This window comes from Coregonus clupeaformis, chromosome 21 (genome assembly GCF_020615455.1).
Source record: "Coregonus clupeaformis isolate EN_2021a chromosome 21, ASM2061545v1, whole genome shotgun sequence".
In the NCBI taxonomy this organism is placed as follows: domain Eukaryota; kingdom Metazoa; phylum Chordata; class Actinopteri; order Salmoniformes; family Salmonidae; genus Coregonus; species Coregonus clupeaformis.
In genome coordinates this window covers 15,359,804-15,378,590 of record NC_059212.1, presented here as the reverse complement: position 1 = coordinate 15,378,590, position 18,787 = coordinate 15,359,804, and the positions used below count along the sequence as shown (strand labels likewise).

The window sequence follows — 18,787 nt, the reverse complement described above, 5'->3', positions numbered from 1 at the left end:
AGCCCCCTTGTCAGGACTGTGGACGGATCCATCCCAATGGCACCACTATTCCCTACTTAATTGACCAAGCCCTATGGGCCCTGGTCAAAAGGGGCCCTGGTCAAAAGTAGTGCACTATAAAGGGAATAGGGTGCAATTTGGGACGAAGATGACAACATGCATGTGAAACCTATTTTCTCATCTGGCAAGGAAAAACAAACCAATCACATGAGTGTATCTCATTTACCATCAGATTTATTGATTGTATAGAAAAAGTAGGTTTGATATGACATTATGCATTCTATATAAGATATAACATTTTCAACATTCAATGTACAAAACCTAGATAGATACAGTGAATCTTTAAAAATGCACTCAGGCTTGAAGGCCCGAGGCAGTCAGTAGTTGATGTTGTTCTCCAATGCCCTCACCCTATCATGTTCCTCTTTCAGTTACCCACCACTTCCTTTAAACTCTGACAATGAGGGAAAAGATTGCTCAATGAGCCTTTGGTTGAAACGTATAAGAAGTAGGATGCTGTGCAATGTCTGCCAACAGGAGATGGATGAAGAGAGAACTTCAGACACACTCCAAAGGGTGGACAGCACATTAGCATTCCACCTTCCAGCTTTTCCTACTTAAGGCTGCATCAAAAACATGGTCAACGAAAAAAGCTGATGCCCCGCAATTATACATTACCAGGACAAACTGAAGATAATAATAGTTGACTGCGGGGAGGGTGGGAACAGAGGGGTGTGTCCCAAATGGCACCCTATTGCCTATATAGTGCACTACTTTTGACCAGGGCTCATAGGAGCCCCGTAGTGCACTATGTAGGGAATCGGGTGCCATTTGGGACACAGACAAGGAGTGGTGCTTTATCACTGATTCAAAGCTGGCGAGTTGTGAGAGAGAGAGAGACAGTCCTGGGAAGGATGTCTCTAAGCTTATGCTGAAAGGTCCCCCTGTCAATACGCATCATATTAAATCTGTATTATACAGTACCTACAATGTTATACCACAGTCACTATGTGTGGGGTAGTGGGGCAGAATACAGCCTATAGGCCAAATAAGATAATATCATGGATATACCAATATGATTCATGATTAGATTGATATAATAGAACCAATAGGATTTATTATTCCTGTAGTAGCCTACTTGGGTCATGATCTCTATATAGATATCAAGTCAACAGAACAGACTGAGTTCTATTATATGTTTTCCTCTGTTAACAACACAAATTACATGATAATGCCTGTCCATGCACCTGTAATGATCACTACTAGCTGTTGAGTGAGTCTACAAGTCTGATATGTACACAAATCACATCCTGTAGTCTACTGTACAGAAAACCAAATATCCACCAATTGTACAGTAAGATCTTTGACTGGAGTTATGATAAAAAGCCATCATCAGCAGAAAACCCCCCAAATTATTTCATTTAATGAAACCAGTGAATAAAATTTTAGTACCAAGCATTTTCAGGGTTGTGTGCTACATCAGTAGTGAGCTCGTTCTGTTAAACAGGTTTTAGGTAATGATGATGCTAGCTATATATAAAAGCTCCTTCCCAAAGTTCCAAGTAGTATATTTAGCCTTTTGGAGAATTATTCCCTCAGCATGGAACATAAAAGTAGAAGCTTGGCAGCCTGATGAATCATACTATACTGGGACCATAGGCAGGAATATGTGAAATTCAAAATCCTGTGGTCCACAGCTATCAGGGAGCAGTACATACACAGTAAATCCATTTGACAGTTACAGATAAATAGAGTAGCGTAAAAGGACATCGGTCTCCAGTGTAGAATGGGGAGTAGAGTATTCACTTTGCGAGGTGCTCTCTTTTCCAAGGGCACAGCAACTCACACCAGTAGTAACGCACTCCAAAATGAAAAGGCAGCAGAATGAGAGAGAGAAGAGAGAAATGAGAGAGAGAAAGGATTGTTGATGTCCTCCTGATATTTCTATAGAGGAGCAGTGTGCTTCAGACTCAGCTGTCTGTGTATTCATCAGACGGCCAAGTACAGAAAAACATTGTGGTGTTCACACAGACACACGGCACAAAGAGAGAAGTATGGAAGAGCCAGAGAGAGGAATAAAAGGCAGTGGAGAGTGTTGTCGAGAAAAAAAAGGGAAATGCACTCAAACTTTAAAAGGCTCTTAAAAATAAACAGAAGGGAAACGGGTAAATACTCACTGACTCAAGCCTGGTCAAGAAAACCATTGATAGTACAAAAAGATTTCCACGTCACTTCACACAACAGGAATGTTGTTTTTAAAAATCCCAGAATGCAGCATTCCTTATCATTGGCCCTCATAAAAATTCTGAAGGCATCAGTTTGGTGTTTAGGCAGTACAAAAAAAGGAGAAGAGAGTGAGAGAAGAAAAAGCTTACTTACTTCAGATGTTAAAAGGCTTTCATACACTGGTAGTGTTAATAGTAATATGATATTTGATATTTTCTTACTGTATGTGGGCTAGTTTTCCATTTAATCTAGGGGAATCCACCCTGAGGAAATAACTAACTTCCGTTCTGTTCTTATCACCTCAGTGCAGTGTGCTTCTGCCTTTGAATGGATGGAATGAATGCTACAATGCAAATATTCACCATACTAGACTCTCCTTATCAACAGTATTCACAATTTCCACCACTAGGTTATCAATGCCTTATAATTTTATTTTGAAACTAAAAAGAAAACATTTAGTAGAGTCTTGTATTTTGAGCAAGAGATGATCCTCTTCTAAAACTGTATTGAATCCATTGTCAAACAGCAAAGGTTTACACTCCCATCACTATCTACTATAACCTCTATGAGTGAGAACACGTCAGAACACGTCTGATGATCACCTGTCAGAACCATGCCAGAAGTTCATCTTCTGTTCTATTTACTGGACCTCTCTTCTCCACAAACAGGTCAAAACCAGTTCCTTAGATAGTCATACCCATCCACAACCAGGAGGTCTTTATTCACTGTATGTCTCTCAAACTTGTTTCCATCCACATAAAGAAAGAGACCAAAGAGAGACCGGAGTTGGTGCACAATGTCGCTCTGCTCCAGAACCATTTCTCAACGGCAGAGACATGGGAAATGGAGAAAGCCTGCGTTAGATGCAGGCACAGACAGTACACATTCATTTTGTGCCGATATAGTATGTTCTGATTAGTCCCCCCAGAGTCAGCGTCCCAGGTTGGGGGCCTGCCGTAACCGTTGAGCTGTGGGCAGTGTTGGACTGCAATGGCTATGTATCCCCACTCAGAGTGGGCTGTGAGGGGTCTGGGAGGGCTCCTAGCCCATGTCGATGGGGGGGAATCTGGGTCTGGCTCGGGCTGAGGGAGGTAGAGGTGGGGGCAGAGATGGAGGCTCTCTGCTGTGCATTACCGTTCTCTGCCCCATCTCCCTCCCTCTCCATGTCAAGGCCGGGTCTCTCGATCTGTCTATCCCCTGAAAGGCCGGGGCGGAGGTTTGCCGATCTCCACAGAGATGTTGGTGTAGAGAGGGTATTTCTTAAACTGGACCACGCGGTACGTTAACGTGCTGATCCCATCTCTCTTCATAGTGTTCTTGGTGTTCTGGATCTTGTTGAATCTGGAGAAGATGAGGGAAAAACTCATTATTATTACAGGGAAATATTAGCATTGTAGCAAGCAGTGAAATGTTATTGTATGTTTTACTTTTTCATCATTGTGGCTAACATACATGTTGGTTTTGCATGTTTCTTGTTATTCCCATATTGGCCAATAGGTGGTGATATGGGCATGTACTGGAACTCAGAGGACAAATACAGGAATCATCCATCTGTAACAGTCATCCATTGTCCAATGCCAAGGCTACAATGTCCCATGGTTTTCTCAGATGTCCTTTTACTATGTGAGAAGAGCCATGGATAAACTGCTTCAGTAGCTGTGTGCAGGCAGAGAGCGCCAGCAGTGAATATTAAATCTTCAAAAAAAAAGTGAATGGCTCAAACAAGATGTATTTTTATTACATTTACGTCATTTAGCAGACGCTCTTATCCAGAGCGACTTACAGTTAGTGAGTGCATACATTTTCATACTGGCCCCCCGTGGGAATTGAACCCACAACCCTGGCGTTGCAAGCGCCATGCTCTACCAACTGAGCAACACAGGGCTTGGACATTAACCCATTACGACACACTCCAACTCAACCCAAGAAGAATCCCGCAGCAGCACCTTGTCAGTTACAGCTAAACAGAGATTTCTATAGACAGAGATCTAGTCTGGAATCTAAATTAAAGCTAAATTACTTTTAGGCTAAGAGCCCTTTAAATGAGAGGGGAAGGAGTGACAGAGAGGGGGGTAGAGAGAGAGAGAGAGAGAGAGAGAGATAGGGGAGAGATTTATCTATAAGAGGAGAGAAGATTAAAAGCAATAGCCTGACTATGCTCTACTACTGTACTTAATCAGTCTCTCAATGATCTCACAACGAGGCCTGTGTTGGAGAGATCTGAGATATTCTCACATATTACTTAAATATGGACTGTAATAGCATGGAAAACTGCACTAAAGTCACTAAAAGTCACTAAAAGCTTCCCTAATTCATGTTTTGGTGTCTACTCATTTCGGCAAGGTAGCAGGTAAAAAAGCCATAAAACCATCTTAACATGAAATGATTTATGAATGGATATTTGATGATGATGCTACTCTGTGGAAGGAGGAAGCCTTGTATCCACTGATTTAATATGCATGAGCCCCGGTGCAAGGCAGTGCTAACTAATCTTTTGGACTTGTGATGAATGGTAGTCATTCTTCTTTTGGCAAGCCTAATGTCTCATTACCATGTCTAAACCACATCTCCTACTTCCTACTGACCAAACAGAGCGGGGTGGGGGCATTAACAGAGCTGTAGAGGTAGTCAACATTAATCAACAAAAACATCCTCGTTGGTAAACAGTAAACACTGGCTGTGGTAGGAGATTAGAACCACTCTCTCCTGGATACACTGAAGGATGCCCTGGTGTGTGGAGGGTAAGACTGGGTTTGCAGCAGAATCTGCATAATTATGTTAAACAAGGCTAATTTGTTGAGCTAAGAGTAATTTTGGAGGCATAATGCTTTTTCACGTGAGGATAGATACAACATAATAATGCAAGGATAAAATAAGGAGTTTTTTTCAGGAAATAAAACAGGTTTTTGAGACAGTGACGACTTCTTGTGCATCCTTCCTCTATGTACTTATTATTAAAACATCAGAGACTTTAATACCTTAACTCCAGTGAACCGGGCTGCCTGTCTGCCTTTCTGTCTGCCTGTACAGTGAGGGAAAAAAGTATTTGATCCCCTGCTGATTTTGTACATTTGCCCACTGACAAAGAAATGATCAGTCTATAATTTTAATGGTAGGTTTATTTGAACAGTGAGAGACAGAATAACAACAAAAAAATCCAGAAGAACGCATGTCAAAAATGTTATAAATTGATTTGCATCTCAATCAGAAAAGATTTCTGGCTCCCAGGTGTCTTTTATACAGGTAACGAGCTGAGATAAGGAGCACACTCTTAAAGGGAGTGCTCCTAATCTCAGTTTGTTCATTGTATAAAATACACCTGTCCACAGAAGCAATCAACCAATCAGATTCCAAACTCTCCACCATGGCCAAGACCAAAGAGCTCTCCAAAGATGTCAGGGACAAGATTGTAGACCTACACAAGGCTGGAATGGGTTACAAGACCAACGCCAAGCAGCTTGGTGAGAAGGTGACAACTATTTATTATTTGCAAATGGAAGAAACACAAAATAACTGTCAATCTCCCTCGGCCTGGGGCTCCATGCAAGATCTCACCTTGTGGAGTTGCAATGATCATGAGAACGGTGAGGAATCAGCCCAGAACTACACGGGAGGATCTTGTCAATGATCTCAAGGCAGCTGGGACCATAGTCACCAAGAAAACAATTGGTAACACACTACGCCGTGAAGGACTGAAATCCTGCAGCGCCTGCAAGGTCCCCCTGCTCAAGAAAGCACATATACTGTCACGCCCTGGCTCTGGGGACTATGTTATGTTGAGCCAGGGTGTGTAAGTCTATGTTTGTATATCTATGTTGGCCTGAGTGACTCCCAATCAGAGGCAACGAGTGTCAGCTGGTTGTCTCTGATTGGGAGCCATATTTAACTGTCTGTCTTTTCACTTTGTGTTGTGGTTTCTTGTTCCGTGTTGGTTTGTTTATGTAACCAAGGACGTCACGTTTCGTTGTTTTGATCGTGTGATCATTCGTATAATAAATATGTTTGCTTTCAACGCTGCGCCTTGGTCCGCTTCCTGTAACGATCGTGACAGAAGAAACCACCATAACAGGACCAAGCAGCGTGAAGAAGAGAGAGGATGGACTTGGGAGCAGTGGAGTAGGAGTCTCGACTGGGCCAAGCCAAGAGAAGAGGAGAGAGGTTGGACTTTGGAGCAGTGGGGTGAGAGTCTGGCGAGAATGATGGAGGCCTGGCCCACGGGGAGGAGAGACCCCCAGAAAATTTTTAGGGGGGGGCTCACGACGTCGGGGCAGCAGGAGGCCACGATAGAGCGGTCCAGCGGGTTGGCAGAGGAGGCCGCCAGGTTACGGGAGTCACTGGTCACCAGGGGGGAGGGAGGTTGTAGAGGCACGGCGAGAGGTACTGGCGTGTGTTGCCAGTCCGGTCCGGCCTGTTCCTGATCCCCACGTAGGGCCAGTGGTGTGTGTTCCCAGTACGGGCCGGCCTGTTCCTGCCACTCCCACCAAGTCTGTGGTGCGCGTCGCCAGCCCAGTCCGGCCCATCCAAGCTCCCCGCACCAAGTCAGTGGTGCGCGTCGTCAGCCCGGTCCGGCTCATTCCTGCTCCCCGCACCAAGTCTGTGGTGCGCGTCACCAGCCCTGTCCGGCCCGTTCCTGCTCTCCGCACCAAGTCTGTGGTGCGCGTCGCCAGCCCAGTCCGGCCCATTCCTGCTCCCCGCACCAAGTCTGTGGTGCGTTTCGTCAACCCTGTCCGGCCCGTTCCTGCTCTCCGCACCAAGTCGGTGGTGCGCGTCGCCAGCCCAGTCCGGCCCATCCAAGCTCCCCGCACCAAGTCAGTGGTGCGCGTCGTCAGCCCGGTCCGGCTCATTCCTGCTCCCCGCACCAAGTCAGGGTGCGCCCGTCAGCCCGGTCCGGCCCGTTCCTGCTCCCCGCACCAAGTCAGTGGTGTGCTCCGTCAGCCCAGTCCGGCCTGTCCCTGCTCCACGCACCAAGCCTACGGTGTGCGTCGTCAGCCTGGTAAGGCCCGTTCCTCCTCCACGCACCAAGCCAGGGGTGCGCGTCGTCAGTCCAGCACAACCCGTGCCTGGGTCATGTCCGAGCCGGATCCGCCGCCGAGGCGGAGTGCCCACCCGGTCCCTCCCCTGTTGTGGTTGTTTGGCGCGGTCGGAGTCCGCGCCTTTGGGGGGGTACTGTCACGCCCCTGGCTCTGGGGACTATGTTATCTTGAGCCAGGGTGTGTAAGTCTATGTTTGTATATCTATGTTGGCCTGAGTGACTCCCAATCAGAGGCAACGAGTGTCAGCTGGTTGTCTCTGATTGGGAGCCATATTTAACTGTCTGTCTTTTCACTTTGTGTTGTGGTTTCTTGTTCCGTGTTGGTTTGTTTATGTAACCAAGGACGTCACGTTTCGTTGTTTTGATCGTGTGATCATTCGTATAATAAATATGTTTGCTTTCAACGCTGCGCCTTGGTCCGCTTCCTGTAACGATCGTGACATATACATGCACGTCTGAAGTTTGCCAATGAACATCTGAATGATTCAGAGGAGAACTGGGTGAAAGTGTTGTGGTCAGATGAGACCAAAATCGAGCTCTTTGGCATCAACTCAACTCGCCGTGTTTGGAGGAGGAGGAATGCTGCCTATGACCCCAAGAACACCATCCCCACCGTCAAACATGGAGGTGGAAACATTATGCTTTGGGGGGGGGGGGGATTTCTGCTAAGGGTACAGGACAACTTCACTGCATCAAAAGGGACGATGGACGGGGCCATGTACCGTCAAATCTTGGGTGAGAACCTCCTTCCCTCAGCCAGGGCATTGAAAATGGGTCGTGGATGGGTATTCCAGGATGACAATGACCCAAAACACACGGCCAAGGCAACAAAGGAGTGGCTCAAGAAGAAGCACATTAAGGTCCTGGAGTGGCCTAGCCAGTCTCCAGACCTTAATCCCATAGAAAATCTGTGGAGGGAGCTGAAGGTTCGAGTTGCCAAACGTCAGCCTCGAAACCTTAATGACTTGGAGAAGATCTGCAAAGAGGAGTGGAACAAAATCCGTCCTGAGATGTGTGCAAACCTGGTGGCCAACTACAAGAAACATCTGACCTCTGTGATTGCCAACAAGGGCTAAGTCATGTTTTGCAGAGGAGTCAAATACATATTTCCCTCAATAAAATGCAAATCAATTTATAAAATTTTTTACATGCATTTTTCAGGATTTTGTTGTTGTTATTCTGTCTCTCACTGTTCAAATAAACCTACCATTAAAATTATAGACTGATCATGTCTTTGTCAGTGGGCAAACATACGGTCACGTTCGTTTAAGGACGGGTCAGACCAAGGCACAGCGTGATATGCATACATGTTTATTTACAACAAATATACACACAACAAAACAACAAACCAAACGAAACGTGAAGTCCGGACTGGGAACATGCACCACTGCCTTGGTGCGAGGAGCAGGAACGAGGTGTACCGGACTGGGAACTGACGTCAGAGATCTCCGACTGTACCAGTCTTTCACTCTCTGCGCCCAGTCCTCCTCCCGTGAGGACTCCACCCTGAGCCCCCACGAGTACAGTGGTCGGGGCTCTTCTCCATCGCTCCCCGACCACCCTTTTAGCCCCCCCCCCAACATTTTCTCTCGGGCTTCTTCCTCGGCCGGCGCCTTATGCGTTGCCGTTGCTCCTCTCTATACCAGGCCTCCACTGTCTCCTCCCAAGGACGGCGATCCATCCCAGCCTGAATCTCCTCCCATGTCCAGGATCCCTTTCCGTCCAGGATCTCCTCCCATGTCCAGGCTGTCTGCTCCTGGGCACGCTGCTTGGTCCGTGTTTGGTGGGATCTTCTGTCACATTCGTTTAAGGACGGGTCAGACCAAGGCGCAGCGTGATATGCATACATGTTTATTTACAACGAATAAACACATGACAAAACAACAAACCAAACGAAACGTGAAGTCCAAAGGCTGAACACAAAACTAGCCTAAACACGGAACAAGATCCCACAACTAACGAGTGCCAATAGGCTGCCTAAGTACGATCCCCAATCAGAGACAACGAGCGACAGCTGCCTCTGATTGGGAACCACACCGGCCAACATAGATCTACACATACTAGATCATTCACATAGATAAACACAACATAGAATATTCACACCCTGACTCAACATATAAGAGTCCCCTGAGTCAGGGCGTGACACATAAAAAATCAGCAGGGGATCAGATACTTTTTTCCCTCACTGTATGTCTATCACACAGTGAGTCAGTGACAGATTCAATCAGCCTCTGATGTATTGATTGTCATAAAGCCAACGTGACCGACCCTGACTCTGCTCTTATGATTTATATAACTCAATTGGTGTCAATTCAGCAAGCAATTACTCTGACCCATACAAAAGTAGCCTAGCTGACGTTACACACTTTTGACTTCTACACAAAAAGCCTTGTAATTCATTTCTGATAGCATGTCCTATACTAGATGACCCAATAATGTACAGTGCATTCGGAAAGATTTTCAGACCCCTTGACTTTTTCCACATTTTGTTACCTTACAGCCTTATTCTAAAATGGATTAAATAGTTTTTTTCCCCTCATCAATCTACACACAATTTCCCATAATGACAAAGCAAAAACAGGCATTTAGAAATTTTGCAAATGTATAAAAAAAAAAACTGAAATATCACATTTACATAAGTATTCAGACCCTTTACTCAGTACTTTGTTGAAGCACCTTTGGCAGCGATTACAGCCTCGTGTCATCTTGGGTATGACGCTACAAGCTTGGCACACCTGTATTTGGGGAGTTTCTCCCATTTTTCTCTGCAAATCCTCTCAAGCTCTGTCAGGTTGGAATAGGAGCGTCGCTGCACAGCTATTTTCAGGTTTCTCCTGAGATGTTAGATCGGGTTCAAGTCTGGGCTCTGGCTGGGCCACTCAAGGACATTCAGAGACTTCTCCCGAAGCCACTCCTGCGTTGTCTTGGCTGTGTGCTTATGGTCGTTGTCCTGTTGGAGGGTGAACCTTCGCCCAAGACTGAGGTCCTGAGCGCTCTGGAGCAGGTTTTCATCAAGGATCTCTCTGTACTTTGCTCTGTTCATCTTTCCCTCAAACCTGACTAGTCTCCCAGTCCCTGCCGCTGAAAAACATCCCCACAGAATGATGCTGCCACCACCATGCTGCTCGTCAAACATCTCATTCCAAAATCATGGGCATTAATATGGAGTTGGCCCCCCCTTTGTTGCTATAACAGCCTGCACTCTTCTGGGAAGGCTTTCCACTAGATGTTGGAACATTGCTGCGGGGACTTGCTTCAATTTAGCCACAAGAGCTTTAGTAAGGTCGGGCACTGATGTTGGGTGATTAGGCATGGCTTGCAGTCAGCGTGTCTGTGCAGGCCAGTGAAGTTCTTCCACACTGATCTCGACAAACCATTTCTGTATGGACCAAAGCCTTGTGCATGGGGGCATTGTCATGCTGAAACAGGAAAGGGCCTTCCCCAAACTGTTGCCACAAAGTTGGAAACACAGAATCGTCTAGAATGTTATTGTATACTGTAGTGTTAAGATTTCCCTTCACTGGAACTAACGGGCCTAGCCCGAACCATGAAAAACAGCCTCAGACCATTATTCCTCCTCCACCAAACTTTACAGTTGGCACAATGCATTCGGGCAGGTAGCGTTCTCCTGGCATCCGCCAAACCCAGATCCGTCCATCGGACTACCAGTTGGTGAAGCATGATTAATCACTCCAGAGAATGCGTTTCCACTGATCCAGAGTTCAATGGCGGTGAGCTTTACACCACTCCAGCCGACGCTTGGCATTGTGCATGGTGATCTTTGGCTTGTGTGCGGTTGCTCGGCCATGTAAACCCATTTCACGAAGCTCCCAACGAACAGTTCTTGTGCTGACGTTGTTTCCAGAGGTTTGGAACTCAGTATTTGTATTTGTATGTATTATGGATCCCCATTAGCTGCTGCCTCTTCCTGGGGTCCAGCAAAATTAAGGCAGTTCATTCAATTTTAAAAACATTACAATACATTCACATATTTCACAACACACTGTGTGCCCTCAGGCCCCTACTCCACCACTACCACATATCTACAACACAAGATCCATGTGTACGTGTGTATAGTGCGAATGTTATCGTGTGTGTATCCATGTGTCTGTGCCTATGTTTGTGTTGCAACAGAGGACAGACTATTTTTATGCACTACGCGCATCAGCACTCGGCGGTCACGTTCTGTGAGCTTGTGTGGCCTACCACTTCGCGGCTGAGCCGTTGTTACTCCTAGACGTTTCCACTTCACAATAACAGCACTTACAGTTGATTGCGGCAGCTCTAGCAGGGCAGACATTTTACGAACTGACTTGTTGGAAGGGTGGAATCCTATGACGGTGCCACGTTGAAAGTCACTGAGCTCTTCAGTAAGGCCATTCTACTGCCAATGTTTGTCTATGGAGATTGCATGGCTGTGTGCTCGATTTTATACACCTGTCAGCAACGGGTGTGGCTGAAATAGCCGAATCCACTAATTTGAATGTGTGTCCACATACTTATGTGTGCAGGATAGCTACAAATTCAAACACCACTATTTTAAGTCGATGTGTCCCGTATTTCAGTCAGACATTCCTACTTGTATCTTTTGCAGCAGAGAGGAAGCGGCAAAGCGAGAGGTTTCACTCTTGCCGAAATAAGCCCAATGTGTTTCTATGGGCTTATTTTGGACCTAAACTTGTCGCCTGCCTTCCCGTCTTTGGGCAAACAACTCCCATAGTTAGGGCGGAAACATGAACATATTTTCATATACAATACCGGTCAAAAGTTTTAGAACACCTACTCATTCAAGGGTTTTTCTTTATTTTTACTATTTTCTACATTGTAGAATATTAGTGAAGACATCAAAACTATAAAATAACACATATGGAATCATGTAGTAATCAAAAAAGTGTTTTAAACAAATTCTTCAAAGTAGCCACCCTTTGCCTTGATGACAGCTTTGCACACTCTTGGCATTCTCTCAACCAGCTTCACCTGGAATGCTTTTCCAACAGTATTGAAGGAGTCCCCACATATGCTGAGCACTTGTTGGCTGCTTTTCCTTCACTCTGCGGTCCAACTCATCCCAAACCATCTCAATTGGGTTGAGGTTGGGTGATTGTGGAGGCCAGGTCATCTGATGCAGCACTCCATCACTCTCCTTCTTGGACAAATAGCCCTTACACAGCCTGGAGGTGTGTTGGGTCATTGTCCTGTTGAAAAACAAAATGATAGGCCCACTAAGCCCAAACCAGATGGGATGGCATATCGCTGCAGAATGCTGTGGTAGCCATGCTGGTTAAGTGTGCCTTGAATTCTAAATAAATCACAGACAGTGTCACCAGCAAAGCACCCCCGCACCATAACACCTCCTCCTCCATGCTTTACGGTGGGAAATACACATGCAGAGATCATCCGTTCACCCACACCGCGTCTCACAAAGACAAGGTGGTTGGAACCAAAAATCTCAAATTTGGACTCCAGACCAAAGGACACATTTCCACCGGTCTAATGTCCATTGCTCGTGTTTCTTGGCCCAAGCAAGTCTCTTCTTATTGGTGTCCTTTAGTAGTGGTTTCTTTGCAGCAATCGACCATGAAGGCCTGATTCACACAGTCTCTTCTGAATAGTTGATGTTGAGATGTGTCTGTTACTTGAACTCTGGGAAGCATTTATTCGGCCTGCAATTTCTGAGGCTGGTAACACTAATGAACTTTCATCATAGCGCTTGATGATTTCTGCGACTGAACTTGAAGAAACTTTCAAAGTTCTTGAAATTTTCCGGATTTACTGACCTTCATGTCTTAAAGTAATGATGGACTGTCGTTTCTCTTTGCTTATTTGATCTGTTCTTGCCATAATATGGACTTGGTCTTTCACCAAATAGGGCTATCTTCTGTATACCCCCCTACCTTGTCACAACATAACTGATTAGCTCAAACACATTAAGAAGGAAAGAAATTCCACAAATTAACTTTTAAGAAGGCACACCTGTTAATTGAAATGCATTCCAGGTAACTACCTCATGAAGCTGGTTGAGAGAATGCCAAGAGTGTGCAAAGTTGTCATCAAGGCAAAGGGTGGCTATTTGAAGATTCTAATACATAAAATATATTTTGATTTGTTTAACACTTTTTTGGTTAATACGTGATTCCATATGTATTACTTCATAGTTTTGATGTCTTCACTATTATTCTACAATGTAGAAAATAGTTTTCAAAAATAAAGAAAACCCCTTGAATGAGTAGCTGTTCTAAAATGTTTGACCGGTAGTGTATAGATCTCTGTTTGCAGTCATAAAAAATAAAAAAAAACGTTATTTAACCAGGTAAGCCAGTTGAGAACAAGTTCTCATTTACAACTGCGACCTGGCCAAGATAAAGCAAAGCAGTGCGATAAAATCAACAACAACACAGAGTTACATATGGGATAAACAAAACGTACAGTCAATAACACAATAGAAATATATATATACAGTGTGTGCAAATGTAGTAAGTTATGGAGGTAAGGCAATAAATAGGCCATAGTACAAAATAATTACAATTTAGTATTAATACTGGAATGATAGATGTGCAGAAGATGTTGTGCAAATAGAGATAATGGGGTGCAAATGAGCAAAATAAATAACAATATGGGGATGAGGTAGTTGGGTGGGCTAATTACAGATGGGCTGTGTACAGGTGCAGTGATCGGTAAGCTGCTCTGACAACTGATGCTTAAAGTTAGTGAGGGAGATAAGAGTCTGCAGCTTCAGAGATTTTTGCAGTTCGTTCCAGTCATTGGCAGCAGAGAACTGGAAGGAATGGCGGCCAAAGGAGGTGTTGGCTTTGGGGATGACCAGTGAGATATGCATTTAGTTTTACTAGCGTTTAAGAGCAGTTGGAGGCTACGGAAGGAGTGCTGTATGGCATTGAAGCTCGTTTGGAGGTTTGTTAACACAGTGTCCAATGAAGGGCCAGATGTATACAAAATGGTGTCGTCTGCGTAGAGGTGGATCTGAGAGACACCAGCAGCAAGAGCGACATCATTGATATACACAGAGAATAGAGTCGGCCCAAGAATTGAACCATGTGGCACCCCCATAGAGACTGCCAGAGGTCCAGACAACAGGCCCTCCGATTTGACACATTGAACTCTATCTGAGAAGTAGTTGGTGAACCAGACGAGGCAGTCCTTTGAGAAACCAAGGCTATTTAGTCTGCCAATAAGAATGCGGTGATTGACGGAGTCGAAAGCCTTGGCCAGGTCGATGAAGATGGCTGCACAGTACTGTCTTTTATCAATCGCGGTTATAATATCGTTTAGGACCTTGAGCGTGGCTGAGGTGCACCCATGACCAGCTCGGAAACCAGATTGCATAGCGGAGAAGGTACGGTGGGATTCGAAATGGTTGGTGATCTGTTTGTTAACTTGGCTTTCAAATACTTTCGAAAGGCAGGGCAGGATGGATATAGGCCTGTAACAGTTTGGATCTAGAGTGTCACCCCCTTTGAAGAGGGGGATGACTGCGGCAGCTTTCCAATCTCTGGGGTTCTCAGACGATACGAAAGAGAGGTTGAACAGGCTGGTAATAGGGGTTGCGACAATTTCGGTGGCTAATTTTAGAAAGAAAGGGTTCAGATTGTCTAGCCCAGCTGATTTGTAGGGGTCCAGATTTTGCAGCTCTTTCAGAACATCAGCTATCTGAATTTGGGTGAAGGAGAAGCGGGGGGGGGGCATGGGCAAGTTGCAGCGGAGGGTGCAGAGCTGATGGGGGGGTAGCCGGTGGAGAGGGCCATAGCAAAATGCTTGTTGAAATGTTCGATTATTGTAGATTTATCGGTAGTGACAGTGTTTCCTAGCCTCAGTGCAGTGGGCAGCTGGGAGGAGGTGCTCTTATTCTCCATGGACTTTACAGTGTCCCAAAACTTTTTGGAGTTAGTGCTACAGGATGCAAATAGTAGATTGCAACTCCGCCCCCTTTGGCAGTTCTATCTAGACGGAAAATGTTGTTGTTGGGAATGGACATTTCTGAATCTTTGGTGGCCTTCCTAAGTCATGTTGCATTTTTGACAAGATATATATCATAAGGATGTGGTACTGGTGATGCTAAACACTTCTCCAATCGTTGTTAAGATCTGATATTCTGCGCAGCGCAAGACGGGACCTTGGCAAATGTAATAACGTCAATCAATCACATTTGTCAAATCCTTTCGGTCTAAATTCCAGCTACACTTAGAAAGGACGTTTAACTACTACAAAAAGCCTGCTTCTGATAAAGAGCTACAAAAGTAAGTCCACTCATGCTATGCAATAAATGTTTTGCAAATTGCAGCTCAGACCTGTAGGGTTCTGGGCTTTGGGAACAATCACAACTAACAGCGCTGCATATAGCCATGCTGTTATCGATCTGCTCTTTTTAGAGTCATTGATGGGTTGGCTATTCATGCATGAAAGAGCCCTCTTAGCAGTGAATAAACAATGATAATCCATTTCTATGAGGGGTGTTGTGAGGTGTTATTTTCCTGCCAAATCTATGGGATATGAGATGGGGGATTCATCTTAAAGCAGCCTTCAACCATAAGATGGTAGTATAATGTGTGAGACAACCTTGATCAAAAAGCCAACTTTGGTAACTGAGCAATAGCTCCAGAAACTGCACTTTCTGTACCTTCTGTAGTTAGAACGAATGTTGTGTTTAGGGAGGAAAATGTAGCCTGGTCCTAGATCTGTTTGTGCTGTCTTGCCAACTTCTATGTCATTGTTGACAGCACAAACTAATCTGAGGCCAGGCTAGTGTCTAGGGAGGAAAATACAGGAATAAAATGCAAACCTTTGTGGGTTGGGTTCATTGTGCTTGTCTCTTTCGTGTTTGATCATCCTGTAGCGGCCAATCCGTACGTCCGGTCGAACCACCTTCATCCCATTGAGGGTGATCCTACAACAGAGGAGTCATGCTTTAGAAAGAATCATTTAGAGTTTGCGTCCCAAATGGCACCCTATTCCCTACATAGTGCACTATGGGCCCTGGTCAAAAAAAGTACACTACATAGGAAATACTGTCGGTTGCCATTTGGGAAGCGACCATGATCACACTTACAGCCATAGAAATATAAGTCATAACTGCTCCAAAACAGCTGTAGCAATGCCAGCCATGACGAGACACTGTAATAGCAATCTCAAGTTAAGCTGTAATGCAACACAAATGGGGTAACGCAAGGCACTGACTGTAGACAACCAATCTGTACAAACTAAAGCCTATCCTAGACCTAGAGGGAGGAAAATAAGAAATTATATTCATTTACGGAGCGATATGGAACCGTTTGGGTGTTTACAATGTTTGGTCCCCAAGATGGGATGAAATGGTTTTATTTCTCTCTGTAATGCTCTGATTCATGCAAAATCTCCTGTGTTATTGGTGCAGCCAAGCCTGACAGTTTGTATCTGTGGGCCTCGCTCTTACTGACTGACAAACAAACAGCAAAACACATTGCTTCTGCATCCCGCCATCAAAGCCTCATTAGCCCAGATGAGAAGAAAATGCCAAGCAAGTCAAAGAAAACATTTACGAAAACAAATTCAGTAGAACAGATTGAAGAGAATCCAGGCTCTTCCCATTAAGTGTCTCTTAGCGTTCCTGAAGAGACCAGCCTAAGCCGCCATGCTAACTGTCTTGGAAAACAAAGCCATTTGTTTGAGTAAAATGCTGCTTCCAGCTGCTGGATTGCTTGAACAAATCAGGTCATTATAATATCCCCCCTTGGCTCTTTATCCGTTTGAAGCCCCTGGAGAAAAAAATGACCCTCCCTGCATTTGTCATGTGATCATCACGTTGCTTCAGCTGGGTCGCTAAGCTAGCTGGTGCCTCTCGCTGAACCTCCCTCCTTCTCTGGAGTACATGGAGATCAATAACATATACAGTGTCTTTGTGTGTGTGTGTGTGTGTGCTCACGTGAGTGCCTGTCTGTCTGTGCGTGTATTTGTGTCCGTGTGTGTGTTAGGGTATTTGTGTTGTGTTAGGGTTTGTGTATTTTCTTCCAGTAACACCAGAGAGATGGCTTGGTAATACATAATGCAGAGAGTGGATTCGAAGTAATCCCCTTGTGTATTCATGACCCAGAAACAACCACACTAAGGATTAAGTGAGGGAAATTGAGAGAAAAATTCGTATAGGTTCAAATCAAATGTTATTTGTCACATGCTTCAACAGACATGCGTAGACTAACAGTGAAATGCTAACTTACGGGTCCTTTTTCAACAATGCAGAGTTAAAGATAAAAAATAAAATTAAAATAGAAATAGTGACACAAGGAATAAATACACAGTGAATAACGAATAACAATGAAGAGTAAAAATAACATGGCTATATACAGGGAGTACCAGTACCGAGTTGATGTGCAGGGGTACGAGGTAATTGAGGTAGCTACAGTGCCTTCAGAAAGTATTCCGACCCCTTGACTTTTTCCACATTTTGTTACGTTACAGCCTTAATTCTAAAATTGATTAAATGCATTTTTTTCCTCAGCAATCTACACACAATAATATAATGCCATAATGCCAAAGTGAAAACAGGTTTTTAGAAATACCATATTTACATAAGTATTCAGACCCTTTGCTATGAAACTTGAAATTGAGCTCAGGTGCATCCTGTTTCCATTGATCATCCTTGAGATGTTTCTACAACTTGATTGGAGTCCACCTGTGGTAAATTCAATTGATTGGACATGATTTGGAAAGGCACACACCTGTCTATATAAGATCCCACAGTTGACAGTGCATGTCATAGCAAAAACCAAGCCTTGAGGTCGAAGAAATTGTCCGTAGAGCTCCGAGACAGGATTGTGTCGAGGTACAGATCTGGGGAAGGGTACCAAAAAAATTCTGCTGCATTGAAGGTCCCCAAGAACACAGTGGCCTCCATCATTCTTAAATGGAAGAAGTTTGGAACGACCAAGACACTTCCTAAAGCTGGCCGCCCGGCCAAACTGAGCAATCGTGGGAGAAGGGCCTTGGTCAGGGAGGTGACCAAGAACCCAATGCTCACTCTCACAGAGCTCTAGAGTTCCTCTGTGGAGATTGGAGAACCTTCCAGAAGGACAACCATATTTGTAGCACTCCACCAATCAGGCCTTTATGGTAGAGTGGCCAGACAGAAATCACTTCTCAGTAAAAGGTATATGACAGCCCGCTTGGAGTTTGCCAAAAGGCACCTAAAGACTCTAAGACCATGAGAAACAAGATTCTCTGGTCGGATGAAACCAAGATTGAACTCTTTGGCCTGAATGTCAAGCATCACATCTGGAGGAAACCTGGCACCATCCCTACAGATGTTTTTCAGCGGCAGGGGCTAGTCAGGATCGAGGCAAAGATGAACGGAGCAAAGTACAGAGATATCCTTGATGAAAACATGCTCCAGAGCGCTCAGACCTCAGACTGGGGCGAAGGTTCACCTTCCAACAGGACAATGACCCTAAGCACACAACCAAGACAACGCAGGAGTGGCTTCGGGACAAGTCTCTGAATGTCCTTGAGTGGCCCAGCCAGAGCCCAGACTTGAACCCGATCGAA

General features: G+C 44.9%; 1 protein-coding gene across 1 annotated transcript in view; it reads right to left on the bottom strand.

Moving 5' to 3' along the window:
* Positions 1 to 228: 228 nt before the first annotated feature.
* Positions 229 to 18,787, bottom strand: part of LOC121535222 (beta-1,4-galactosyltransferase 2-like) — a 75,909-nt gene continuing 57,350 nt past the window's right edge. Inside the window, exons 6-7 of the mRNA XM_045206124.1 lie at positions 16,053 to 16,157; positions 229 to 3,567 (exon numbers count right to left, since the gene is read on the bottom strand). Coding sequence (XP_045062059.1) covers positions 3,417 to 3,567; positions 16,053 to 16,157 — 256 coding nt within the window. The 3' untranslated portion in view covers positions 229 to 3,416. The remainder of the gene's footprint in view (positions 3,568 to 16,052; positions 16,158 to 18,787) is intronic.